Source organism: Moschus berezovskii, chromosome 5 (genome assembly GCF_049115385.1).
Source record: "Moschus berezovskii isolate FMDL1 chromosome 5, NW_MosBer_1.0, whole genome shotgun sequence".
In the NCBI taxonomy this organism is placed as follows: domain Eukaryota; kingdom Metazoa; phylum Chordata; class Mammalia; order Artiodactyla; family Moschidae; genus Moschus; species Moschus berezovskii.
Window position 1 is genome coordinate 96,058,378 of NC_142464.1, and position 14,304 is coordinate 96,072,681.

Here is a 14,304-nt window from a genome sequence, read left to right on the forward strand (position 1 = left end):
TTTCTTATGGCCTTCCATTTTATACATTACAGGCCATTCTTTTTTACGTGGGCATTTTTATCCCATTTTTCTGTTTCTTAGACACTAACAACAGGGAGAATACTTGTTATATTACAGTATAGGAATAATCAAGCAGTCATTGAACAAATAGCAGAGGAAAGGGGATAGTTATAGCTTATTCAGTTAATGGGATTATCATGATTTGTGTTTTCTATAACTTAGCTTTTTGCTTGAAAACATTCCATCAGAGCCTTGCAGGTCCATCTGAGCTATCACCTGGCAAACAGCTAGCTGACTCAGTCATGGCCGAACTCCAGCTTGCCTGTCCCTTTGGTTTTATTTATGTCTCTTTGGACCAACTTTTCTGGAGCTTGAAAGAAAAAGACATGCCACGAAGTGTTCAGTTGCTCTTTTTCATTTTTTATTCTTTTTCTCTAGAAGCTACAAATAAAAATATTTTAAAAGGTTTTTTGTTTAAACAATAACACAAGCTCATTGAGTAGCAAGTCATGACCATTTTCAGTTCAGTCGTTCAGTCGTGACTGACTCTGCGACCCCATGAATCACAGCACGCCAGGCCTCCCTGTCCATCATCAGCTCCCAGAGTTCACTCAAACTCATGTCCATCGAGTCGGTGATGCCATCCAGCCATCTCATTCTCTGTCGTCCCCTTCTCCTCCCGCCCCCAATCCTTCCCAGCATCAGAGTCTTTACCAGTGAGTCAGCTCTTCGCATGAGGTGGCCAAAGTATTGGAGTTTCAGCCTCAGCATCAGTCCTTCCAATGAACCCCCAGGACTGATCTCCTGTAGGATGAACTGGTTGGATCTCCTTGCAGTCCAAGGGACTCTCAAGAGTCTTCTCCAGCACCACAGTTCAAACACATCAATTCTTTGATGATCAGCTTTCTTCACAGTTCAACTCTCACATCCATACATGACCACTGGAAAAACCATAGCCTTGACTAGACAGACCTTTGTTGGCAAAGTAATGTCTCTGCTTTTTAATATACTATCTAGGTTGGTCATAACTATCCTTCCAAGGAGTAAGCGTCTTTTAATTTCATGGTTGCAATCAGCATCCGCAGTGAGTCCCTCTTATCATCTGCTCCTGTCCGGCTCATGTTTTTCTGTCCTGGACGGTGGTACTAGAGGTAACATCAAGCGTTATTTGAATTGAGAAAAGGAACCCAGTCTATTCAAGGGAATGTAATTCAATAATGTCATAAAGCTATTTCAGGGCAGTAATCTAAATAATATATCCTAGCATGTTAACGTTTTTCCAGGAAATAGTTTTATCCATTTGCTATCCTCTGAACCAGGGCAAGCTGTAATCACTGAGAAAGGAGTCTCATTAGCTTTTTTGTGTGTGAGTAATACAGGGCCACTTACAATGGCTGCATCCTGTGAAATCTAATAAAGGAAATCCCACAAGGAGCGTGGTGGTCATTGTGGAGGATGTCTCTGCACTCAGCTGTGTGCTTTAACATGCATGCCACCCTGCTATCCTGCACAGAGACCTGAGAAATCTGTTTCTGTGCACATCTTGTAATGATGGTCATTTTTCTTTTGAGAAATTTTTCCATTTTTCCTTTCCTTTTGAAGGTGTAAGACAGCCTCTTTTGCTTATTACTATTATTCTTACTATTTATAATAAATAGCATTACTACCATGCATCTTTCAGGAAATTTGATTATAACCACTCTCTTTGTATAGAGTTCACAAATTTCTCTATCAACTCTGCTCTTTGCTTGATCTAGTTTAGGTTTCTGTTTGCAACTGGACTCCTTCAAACTGGGTAGATGTTTTATACATAGAGGACCTTCTTGCCATCCATGTGAAAGCAGATAAACTCTGATCTTTGGTGACTTGGTTGGGTATGTTTATGATTTTCTTAGCATCTTAACAGGCACTTTGCTTTGCTATCATCTTACATCTGTTCCATTGAGGCTGCCACTCAGTCATATTTATGGGCCACATGGAGATGAATATCATTCCCATTTTACAGTTCAGAGATGGAGCCACATGGATGACGCACTGTCCGTGCAGATTCCTGACTCTGAAGCGAGGCTCTTAGGGAAAATCTAAGGAGACTCCTAGAATGGATTGTAATAAAATGCTTTAGGGTTTTCCCATGAGGACTAATCAAAGCCCTTGATCAAACTGTGCTTTTCTTACCTTGATTTTCACATCTGAGGCAAATAATTATAAAGGGAGCTCTGCTGCTGCTGCTGCTGCTAAGTTGCTTTAGTCGTGTCCGACTCTGTGCGACCCCATAGACAGCAGCCCACCAGACTCCCCCGTCCCTGGGATTCTCCAGGCAAGAACACTGGAGTGGGTTGCCATTTCCTTCTCCAATGCATGCAAGTGAAAAGTGAAAGTGAAGTCGCTCAGTCTTGTCCGACTCTTAGCTACCCCATGGACTGCAGCCTACCAGGCTCCTCCATCCATGAGATTTTCCAGGCAAGAGTACTGGAGTCGGGTGCCATTGCCTTCTCTGAAGGGAGTTCTAGCCCTCTATAAAATTAGAATGTTTACCCTTTTGTGTCACCCTTAGTTAATATCTGTTTTATGTTATAAATAATGATCTGCCTGAAAGCAGTTCTTTGTGCCTGATTGTCAAAACCATAAAAATTCTATTAGAGGAATTGGGATGGAGGTCTTGCTAGTTCAGTTCTGTCTTGTGGAACAGTCTTCCAGTGGCTCACTGCTGTTTACCATGTACAATATGGTTGGTTATGATGGGTTTGTGGTCCTTATGAATTTATTGAGAAAGCTACAGTTTATCCACATTTTCCAAAGCCACTAAATATGAATAATGGGTTATTTGATTCACTGTTGTTTTTTAAAAAGGGAGTAAGGGATTGGTACATGCTGAGTTTATTTTAGCATGACTGTGATATATCAGGAAGGAGGAGGAGTGCACATCTCTGAAAAGATGGAGTAGTTTAGGAAGGCTGGCTCTTTTTCTGATATCATGTGCTGTTTCTGCCTATAATTATTTTGTGGATATGAGTATAGTCCATTGGTTCTGGATGCAGATCATCTGGTACTTATTTTTGTCTTGGTGAATGCTAGAGGCATTCTCCCCAGGCACGATTAGTTACATGGAAAAGTGAGCACATCAGAGTGGAAGGGCCTCATGAAGATTCTCGAGACAGCCAGGCACTGTTATAAATTCTGTGACTTGTGTCTAGTTATAAGCGAATACAAAGAACTCAGCACCATAAATTATTTCCCCCAAGCCAGCAATATGGGCTGTGCCTTTTAAACCACACAAATGTGATGTTTACTCTAATTCGTTAATAACATCTGTCCATTGACCAAAAAAAAAAAAAAAACCACTTGAGTCATGAAAGAAGTTTTCAGTACATTATAAAAGCCGAGTTTGGCAAGATGTACTTCTGTGGTAAAAGCTGTAACAGCTTTTGCGTCTTGGAGGGTTAAAGAGCGGAGAACGTGTTTCAGGCAGAGGGAGCTTCAACTCAATGAGTTGTCCTGTGTTGTTAGTTTTCCCAGATCTCTCATCCCCATTTCAACAGTGCACTTCAAACTACAGTCTTCAGGAGTTTGGCCACCTCATGCGACGAGTTGACTCACTGGAAAAGACTCTGATGCTAGGAGGGATTGGGGGCAGGAGGAGACGGGAACGACAGAGAGTGAGATGGCTGGATGGCATCACCAGCTCGTTGGACATGAGTTTGAGTGAACTCTGGGAGTTGGTGATGGACAGGGAGGCCTGGCGTGCTGTGATTCATGGGGTCGCAAAGAGTCGGATACGACTGAGCGACTGAACTGAACTGAACTGAAGGGTCAGTTCAGCTTCCCTACAGATGAAATTCTTGACCCAAGGTGATGTTTTCTGCTACTTGTGGGTGTCCAGAGTTCCTCTCTATGCATTTTAAGAAGATGGATTTACTCAGTGGTTCCTGACTGAAGTAATGTGAAAATTTTAACTGATACGTAACTTTTTATTTCTATTTGGCACTTGATGTTTTTCTTTATACTTTATATATATATGAACATATATATGTTTTAATAAAAATCACATTACTCAGGAAAGAGGAACTCTACCTTTATACATAACAATGAAAACACTGTAACTCTCATATACTGGGTTTGCTACTATGATAAATGTTTTTTTTATGGTCACCACTGGTCTATTACTGCCATTTCTTCTTTGGTGCTATTTTTATTTGTAGAAAATGTATGCCCTCATCTCATAGGATTTAAGGTGGAGGATCCATTACTCTGTTATCCCTTGGACTAGCTGCCTATTGTCTGCCAGAATTTATACTTGAGGACTATTAATGACTGAGAGCATTTTCTGCACTTTCTAATAAGACACTATTTTGGCTTTGTTGCCATATAGTCAACCTGATAATTAATTCACGTGTCAGTTGATAAATGTGCATTTCCATAGTGTGTATTTATAAATGTAAAATAATCATGATGCAGATACTAGGGAGAGGTAAGAAGATGTAGACAGTGGTTCTGGAAAGGGTTAGATATTGTGTAGTGCTTAGAAGCTAATATTTGGATGTGCTCAGATGCTCAGTTGTGTCTGACTCTTTGACACCCTTTGGATTGTAGCCCGTCAGTGTCCTCTGTTCACAGGGTTTTCCCGGCAAGAATATTGGAGTGGGTTGCCATTTCCTTCTCCAGGGGATCTTCCCAACCCAGGGATCAAACCTGTGTCTCTTGAGTCTCCTGCACTGACAGGTGGATTCTTTACCACTGCACCACCTGGGAAGCCTGAAATAATAAAAAATGACAGGCAAGGGAAATACATTATTTAAAAATGTATTAAGTAAAGCATCCAGGTGTTATAGATGTTCTCTTACTGTACCAAATTTGCCCACTTCTGTCTAAAGCTATGCCCTATTGTCCTGCCTGACAGCTGGCCCTTGGTAGACAAGTAAATAGAATTGGGACATATGAAAAGTACTGTAGGTGTTTCTTAATGAGATTTGTATTTGACTTTAGTTGTTAAATATTTTTTTCAGGTGTTGCACTCATTCAGTGAGCCATCCCTTCAGAAAAGTGCATTGTATGTTTCTGTCAATAACATGATAATACTGTATGTGGTGGCATATAATTTAGGTTCAGCTTCAGAAAAAGGCAAGTTCTAGTTAGAAGAATTAAAACCCAGTTCTATTAAGACTTCCTTCATAGCTGAATGGCTTTTGTGCCTGCTGATTGCTCTTGCCCATTTCATCTACTGTGATAACACTTGAAAGCGAGTGCACCGCTCCACTCCAGAACTGGTTTCTAAGCAAATAAATACTGAATGGTTTTATGGTTATTCTGGTATAAACTCTGAGTATTCAAACATTCAGTTTTACCTTCTTACGTTCTCAATTTGTTTTTTTTTTCTTTTTAGATTAAATTTTATGATGAAAAATGGAATTATCTATTCAAGGGCATTTGAGAACAGACCCTAATACCTTGAGGAGTGTTGGCTGTCAATAGCCCTTTCTTTTTTTTTTTTTCGCTTTTTAATTGGGATGTTTAGACCATTTACATTTATTTATTTATTTTTTATTGGAGGCTAATCACTTTACAATATTATATTGGTTGGTTTTGCCATACATTGACATGAATCCGCCCCGGGTGTACATGTTTTCCCCTTCTTGAACCCCCCTCCCACCTCCCTCCTCCCCTTATCCTCCCTCTGGGTCATCCCCGTGCACCAGCCCCGAGCATCCTGTATCATGCGTCGGACCTGGAATAGCCCTTTCTTAAACAACAAAAATATGAATAAATTAGTAAAATAGAAAATTTTACCAACAAAAGCCCTAAGCCATTCATGGTTTCATAAGATCTTATTTGAGCTTTCTTGTCCCCAGCTAAGTATCCACAACATCTTTCCCCAGAGTGGCCTATGGAAGTCATAGTTTTCTCTGGTGTATAGGTTGCACAGGTATTTTTAAGCAGAATTGCGTGCTGAAAAAAAACAGGAGGTAAAAAGTCCTGTCTATCTTGTTGTTCAGTTGCTTAGTCATGTCCAATACTCTGTGACCCCATGGACTGAGGCACACCAGGCCTCCTTGTGCTTTACTACATCCCAGAGTTTGCTCAAACTCATGTTCATTGAGTCCATGATGCCATCCAACCATCTAATCTGTCATTCATTAGGGACAGTCTTTGAGCCCATCCATTACCTTCCTTGAGCCTATGTTTCTTCACCATTAAATGGAAGTAAGATACGTGTCCTTATATCAATGGATGCTGCTGCTGCTGCTGCTGCTAAGTCACTTCAGTTGTGTCCAACTCTGTGCGACCCCATAGACGGCAGCCCACCAGGCTCCCCCGTCCCTGGGATTCTCCAGGCAAGAACACCGGAGTGGGTTGCCAATTCCTTCTCCAATGCATGCAAGTGAAAAGTGAAAGTGAAGTCGCTCAGTTGTGTCTGACTCTTCACAACCCCATGGACTGCAGCCTACCAGGTTCCTCAGTCCATGGAATTTTCCAGGCAAGAGTACTGGAGTGGGTTGCCATTGCCTTCTCCATAGCAAAGGATAGTAGGAGTTTAAATGATATGTGAGCGTGAAATGCTTTGTAAGCTTTAGAAAGCTGTGCAAACATAGGATGTGATCATTCTTATTGTCCTTATTATCTCCATGTTAGGTAAGACATGATCATAAATAAGCAAGGCAGGGATTTGTCTAGTATTGTTTTTTGTCTGTTTTTGAATTCATTTACTTCCTGCTCCCCAGTTGAGAGTTGCATCTTTGCCCTTGTGATCAGTGAGGGATTCCTTCCAACATGATAATGGGGGAACTTGAGTGGAGATAAGGTCGTTATTGCAAGTTTCAGGACCTAACTATTGTGGAAGAGTGCATTATCAAGAAAACAAGTTTGGAAAAGAAAATGAAGAACCCTGTAAAAGAATTTTAACTGTAAATGATGTTTTATATTGAATTTCTCTCATATTTTTCCTCTTTTACTTTGGTTGTCAGCATGTGGCTTATTGTAGAGGAGTTGGAATCTGCTGACTCCCAGCCACTTCTGAGTAGAAATATTTCTTTAAAATATGGAGAGGATCATTTGTCACCATCAATATTGGGTGAAGAAAAGTCAGAAAAATCTGAAGATGTTCTAACTCTTTCAGTTAATGTGCTTAATGGGTTTTCTCCAAAGATTTTGAAAAGTCAGAAGAAAGAGAAAGAAAAGAAAGACTTACTCATATAGTGAACCTTTCCTTCTTCATAAAGAAGCTTTTTAGGGTTCCATGCTCAATTCTCCCTTGCTTCCAATTAAAATGAACAATTTGTGTTCCACAATAGTGTGGAAGAGTGCCTTTCTTATTACCAATACTATATAACCTTTGCTTTAAAAAGATGAATTCTAGACCTAACCTTTTTATGAATTAGGATTAAACATGTCTCAGTGTTATGTGTATTGAGTTTGATGAAATATGTGTTATAGCTTTTGCTTCTTTCCTCTCCCATTAGGTTCTTATTCATTCTCTTAGGTCCTAAGGGGAAAGCCAAGTCTTACCATGAGATCGGCAGAGCCATTGCCACCTTGATGTCTGATGAGGTAGGGAATTGGGAAGATGGTGATCTGTGAATGTCATTCTTGTGTCCTCATACTGTGAGTTGGCTGTCACAATTTATTCAATTAGAATTATGTAGTTACCAGCCTTCTTTAAAACATGAGGTACAGTCATTTGTGCAAATGAGCTGACATCTGCTTTTAATAGTTTTCAAAAAGTAAATTTTATGTTAGAATAAGTCATATTTTCCTTTCTCTAAACATTTGCAGTTCTGAAAACTGAAGTATGTTAAATATTATTTAGAAGATTCAAGTCACTGTATTAACATAATCTCTTAAAATGTTTAATATATTCATCCTGCAAATTCAAGTGTTTTGTTTCAGAAATGGGTTTTATAAAATAATGCATAGTAAAATGCATTTTCCCTTAGGTATCAGAAAGTACCTGTTTTTGTGGTTCTATCTTGTGGGAAGGAATGATACACATACTAAAATGCATTAGCAACCATTCTGCAAAATATCTAGCACTTTGGAATTATGACTGTACTCTCATAATAGCTTGAATGTCACTACACACATCTTAGACATGTTGAAGCTACAAACTAGTCTCATAGTAGGAGAAATACTATTAGAATATAGGATCACTGATTTCTGCTTTTATGCCTTTCTAGCTTGCTATTTTGCCAAATGTTTTGTTTTTGCTTCATTGCTTGATATGTTAGCTTCTCCATGTGTTGAGTGGAGAATAGAGCATTTAGGTATGGCAGTTCTATTTGGTGATTACTCAATGGTTACTTAATTTGGGAACACTGATGAATAGCAATGCTGATTTTTTTCTTTGAGGCAACTAAGCATCTCAGTGGGTTCTTTTATTTATTTCTGCATATTTACAATTTCTTAATTCTTCACCCTAAGATGTATTGATTAGAAATGCTTTAGGCGAAAAAGAAAAAAAAGAAAATGCTTTAGGCTGCAAATGACAGAAAATCTGACTTATTGTGGCTTAAACAATTTAGGGTTTGTTTTGTACACATATTAGGAAATTTGGAGGTAAGTAGTTGCTGGAGTTGGTTTAACTTAACTGCTTAATGGTAAATCAAGTACCAAGGCTCTTGCTTTGTGGTCTGAGGATGTCTACTGCTGTTAACTCCAGTCACACCATCTATAGCAAAGCAGGAAGGAGGAGGCAGGGTATATTAGCTGTGTCTTTCTTTTTGAACTGGTATTTTAATGCTCCCCACACACATTTTTTTTTCTTTTTTTCTAATCCCATGAGTCAAAACTGCCCATCCTTACCTGCAGGCTAGGCTAAGAAAGTGACTCACTTTCCAGCCTCCATAGTGGGGAATAGCAAGAGAAAATAAGGCTGTAGCCAGTTGTGTCCACTGCAGATGTTATGGTTACACTTTGAATGACCTCCCCTAAACCCCAAAACCCCCACACCATTATGTGTTGTTTGTGTGATAGCTTTTTACAGATCTACCAAGGAGAAAAGACTTAGCAGTCTTTCAGTTCAGTTCAGTTCAGTTCAGTTCAGTTCAGTTGCTCAGTCGTGTCCGACGCTTTGCGACCCCATGAATCACAGCACGCCAGGCCTCCCTGTCCATCACCAACTCCCGGAGTTCACTCAAACTCATGTCCATCAAGTCGGTGATGCCATCCAGCCATCTCATTCTCTGTCGTCCCCTTCTCCTCCCGCCCCCAGTCCTTCCCAGCGTCAGAGTCTTTTCCAGTGAGTCAGCTCGTATAGCCAAAGGTATCAAACAGGGGCCATCTTCTTTCCTGGAGACTAAAGAATTTGACTTACGAAGTATGAAAGGCTTAGGTTATGTATAAAGGACTTTCAGATTATCAGGCAGGTTAGAAGAATGGAATGATTGACAAACAGTATGACACACATCTGGAAGCTCCTGCTTTGGATATTTGCATAAAACACATGGAACATTTGCTACCTTGGATGGTTTGGTTATTGGCTTCCTAAAATACAGACAGATGATCACCTACTTAAAACCCCTTTGCTTTAACTCACATTATTTGTGTGTTTGAGAGCTGCAGAGTTTGAGTTTTAACCAGTCTTTACACTCAGTTTGAACTTTTCCTTCTTGAATTAGAAGCAGTGGTTTGGCCCAGTAGTTTTTATTTCAGGGAATGATTGTCTGTGTATTTCTCTAAACTATTTTCATCTGGCTTCCATAGCAACCATATCAGTAATAGTACATACCAGTGGGAGATGAAAGGCAATTCTATTTTATGGTATTGTTAGGAAAAAATCATATAAAAGAAGCACAGCTGTTTTCTCATGCCTCTACCTATATTCTTTGGGTTCATAATCTGGATATAGAAATATTTTGGATTAAGCTGAACAGTAGGAAATATGAGGCTATGGTCACAGTAACGTTAAAGTAGATTATGGATTGCATTCTTCAGCCTCAACATCAGAGGCATGTGGAGAGTTCTCTTGTTGGATCAGCACATCTCTTCTTATTCTTTAGGTGTTCCATGACATTGCTTATAAAGCGAAAGATAGGCAGGACCTGATTGCTGGCATAGATGAGTTCCTAGACGAAGTCATTGTACTTCCACCTGGGGAATGGGATCCAGCAATCAGGATAGAGCCTCCTAAGAGTCTTCCATCGTCTGACAAAAGGTAAGATGATCAGGCCATTGGGAGTTTTAATCTTTGAGAAGGAGATTTTTTCTTTTTGGAAGAGGAAAGAGGTTCTGTCTAGTGCTTTAATATTGACAGATTTCCATTCAACTTGAGGTATTATCTCAAATGAATCACACATGTGCCTTCGTTTGATATTTGGTTGACACTGGAAAATGAGCATGTGGTGATATTTTTCAGTGATTACAAATTAGAGATCTCAGATTATGATATTGGAATACACTGTAGAGATTCTTTTGGAATGTTTCTGGGACCCCTTTATAGGTGGAAAGATCAGTTTATTCAAGGTGATTCCCCGCAGATTTAAGAGGTTAAGAAATTGGGTGAGATAATTGAGGGGAAGCCATTTTCTAGAAATCTGTGATTTTCCAGATGAAACAATTTCCTTTTCATACAACATACAGTATATTCAACGTTTTATTCATCTACTCATTTTTCTTGGCTCTAACTAGAAAACTTTAAAGTTGTCTACTTCCCTGGTAAATAATCTGCCTGGAATGCAGGAGACTCCGGTTCAATTCCTGGGTCAGGAAGATCCCCTGGAGAAGGGAGAGTGTACCCACTCCAGTATTCACGGGATTCCCTGGTGGCTCAGACGGTAAAGAATCTGCCTGAAATGTGTGAGACCTGGGTTCGATCCCTCAGTTGGGAAGATCTCCTGGAGGAGGGCATGGAAACCCATGCCAGTATTCTTGCCTAGAGAATCCCCATGGGCAGAGGAACCTACAGTCCATGGGATCACAATGAGTCAGCACCAGTGAGCGATTAAGCACACATAGGGTGGTGGCAGGAAATAATGATCTTTCTCCCAAAGGGTTTTTCGTCCATCTCTTCATTAGTTAGTGCACGATGTAGCTAGGAGGCATTTGAATAAAATAAAACTAATCTTCTCTTGGGCTCTGTTGTCTTGATTAGAAAGAATATGTACTCAGGTGGAGAGAATGTTCAGATGAATGGGGACACGCCTCACGATGGAGGCCATGGAGGAGGAGGTCATGCAGATTGTGAGGAATTGCAGCGCACTGGAAGGTAACTGATAGATTCTTCTGTCGTTCATGATGAGGGTCCCTTCCCTTCCCTATCAGTGCTTTGTTACTGGTGTGTATGTTTGGTCAGCCACCACAGGTTTATGGTGTAACTATTAGTCACAGGTGCTTGGGCTGTAGCAGTGAATGAATGGAAAACCTCTGTCCTTAGGGGTCTTACTTTGTAGTGGTGGGAGACAAACAGTGGGCAAATAACGAAATGTGAATCTGATTGTATGGGGCAAAGTAAAGCAGAAGTGGGGAGTTTTGCAACAGGCGAAAGGTACCAGGTAATACCATTTTACATAGCGTGGTCTGTAAGGGAAGGCCATGAAGGGAAATGCAGCACTTGAGGAAAGTCCTAAAGAAATGGGGAGGCAGATCCTAGGGTGGGGGGGGATGGAGAACAGCAGGGTGCCTGGTGGGTGCTGGGTTGGCACAGAGGCCAGTGTGAGGGCAGTGGCATGAGTGAGAGCTGTTAGAGAGAGATGGGGGTGGGGGTGGCAGAAAGGCCAGTCTCCCCCTGCTCCCTGGACTTTCTTGATTCCATCTCTTCCTGATACATTTATTCAGAAGTGTACCCATATTACAGAACATGTACAGAGTTACAGGTTACAGAAATGAGTGACTGCTAGGCCACCGTCTCCTCGGCCTGCAGTGGGAATTCACACTTCTCAGCTAGCTTTGGCTAAATCTCTTTTTATTGGAATTATGCCTTCACTATTAGGTTCTCCATTTTGATCTGAGTTAAGTACAGTTTCAAGTAGGATACTCGTTTATGAAGATACAACTTTTTAAAAAACACTTCAGATTTTTGAAAACACAAAAGTATGTCATTTTAACAGACAATTGAATCTGAATGAAATGACGTTCTTTTCTTCCTCCAATGACCCACTTGGGTTTGTTTCCCAAATGAAGAGGATGTTATTTCTCTTCTCTTCCTTCTTAAAGACTAGAGAACAGAACCTTCTCTCTCCCCCATTTTCCCCCTGAATAGTTCTTTACAAACTATTCCCATTAGAAATATCCTTTTCCTTTTCTATAGATACAGTTTCCGGGATTTAACTTCTTTATTTAATCAGACTGTAATCTTTGATATTTTAACTTTCCTAAGTGCATTGCATGTCTGCAATATGTCTGCTACCATGCAGTATGTCAGTCCATACTAAGAAAACTGAAGCAGGGCGTTGAGTGCAGCTAAGACAGACAGACAGGCAGACACACAATCCTGAGAATGTGTGAGAGCCCCTAGTGCAAGTCTCACCATGAGTGGAGGATCAAGACTTCCAAGGGTTGCAGAGCTCTGAGGGAAGACATCAAAGGCAGAAGGCACAACATGGGGAAAGCTGAGAGAGGTTTGGTTGAGGGAGTGAGCTGACACATAATAGGCAGCTGACCTGCCTGTGGATATATGAGGAGGCTCAGCTTGCTACGCTTCTCCATGACCTGCATGGCTTTCTCCCTTCACTCTTTCCAATCCTCACCCCAAAGTCACCTGTTAGGAGTCCTGTTCTGGCCACTCTGATATTTCAGCCATAGCAACTCTAGCATTTAACCCAGATCCCCACTTAATTTTTTCTTTGATTTTTAGCCGCATGCATTTTACTTATTTTGTTGGCCTCACTCAGAAAAGAACTCCATGAGGGTGGGTATTTTTTCCTGTGTTATTCACTGCTATATTTCCAGTACTCAGAATAGTGCTGGGCATGTCCCAAATGACCAATACACGTTTGTGGAATGAATGAATGAGGCTGGGATGGAAGTTCTGAGAAGATTAGAAAGGGCCTTAATGATCGGCTCACAGGTTGGGATGTTTTCCTTCAGACACTGGCACTGAATTTATCTACACAATTCACTCTCATCTAAAGACCAACAGTCTAGGGAATGTGACTCCCTAATTTGGTGATCAAAAAGAAGACTGAAGAAAATGTATTCCTTTACAGCTTTCTGATTTTATCTTAAGGGCTGAAATAGTATCTTGCTGATTCAAACACTTTAAATATGCCTTCTCTGTAATTAAATAAGTTATCTCTTGGTTCATTGCATGATACTTTATCTTACATTGTCATGTTTGCTTTTTCCCTACCCAGGTTCTGTGGTGGACTAATTAAGGACATAAAGAGGAAAGCACCATTTTTTGCCAGTGATTTTTATGATGCTTTAAATATTCAGGCTCTTTCAGCAATTCTCTTCATTTATCTGGCAACTGTAACTAATGCTATCACTTTTGGAGGACTGCTTGGGGATGCCACTGACAACATGCAGGTGGGTTTGGTTTGGGGGAAGACACAAATAGTACAGCCAGATTGCCTTCCTCACCCCTACAGCTCAGCGAGGAGCAGATGGCCTTTCAGTTACTCAGCGTGATTTTCTTTCTTTTGCTGGATGCTGCATTTTACTTTGCTTCTGGTCTGCTGCTGTATTTCCAGCATTTTAGTAGTTATAAAAATAGCTCGATGAAATCTGGCTTGAGTCACAAGTGGGGAAAAGAAGGGAAGGAAATGAGGAAATGCTGTATTTGGGCAAAAGCAGATCAGCTGCTTTAATTTTGTGCCGGGTATAAGGTTTCGATCTTCTATTACCTTGAATGTATGGACCACACTGTTAAACTTGATATATCAAGTTTTGGGGGATTGCCTGGTTAGCTTCCTTTTACATGTGAGCAGACGATGGGTGTTTTGCTCAAGACTGAATTTGTATCTTTATGAGAGAACTCAGCTTTAAGGATAAACGCTACGAGTTGGTGTTCCTATTCCTGGATCTGCCTCTCATTAAGCCATTAAGATTCTAGCTTATTTTGTTGGTTGCTTTGCAGGTGGCATTTGCCCTTCTTTTGTAGCCATTATAGCTGAAGTTTTAGTGATAGAAAAGATATTTTTAATTCCCATAATCAGAAAGATATGTACAAAACCTCTTTTAGTTGATCCAATGATTATGGAAAAAAATAGGCATTGTACTAGTTGCTGAGTATAGAGTAGTGAGTGAAACTGAAAAGAACCAGATTCAAGCCCTTTTCAAACACTGTTCACTACTTATTACTGTTTAACCTATGTGACATTAATAAGTGCTGCCAACCAGCTTATTTAAAATAATAGAGCTGCTTTTTTCTACTTC

The 14,304-nt window shown here is 40.4% G+C and overlaps 1 protein-coding gene across 7 annotated transcripts in view; it reads left to right on the plus strand.

Moving 5' to 3' along the window:
* SLC4A4 (solute carrier family 4 member 4) overlaps positions 1-14,304 on the plus strand; it is a 368,998-nt gene that overhangs the window by 256,444 nt on the left and 98,250 nt on the right. For all 7 annotated transcript variants that reach the window (XM_055434873.2, XM_055434874.2, XM_088836384.1 and 4 more), the window contains 4 exons: positions 7,455-7,542; positions 9,990-10,144; positions 11,081-11,194; positions 13,281-13,455. In XM_055434873.2, coding sequence (XP_055290848.2) covers positions 7,455-7,542; positions 9,990-10,144; positions 11,081-11,194; positions 13,281-13,455 — 532 coding nt within the window. The remainder of the gene's footprint in view (positions 1-7,454; positions 7,543-9,989; positions 10,145-11,080; positions 11,195-13,280; positions 13,456-14,304) is intronic.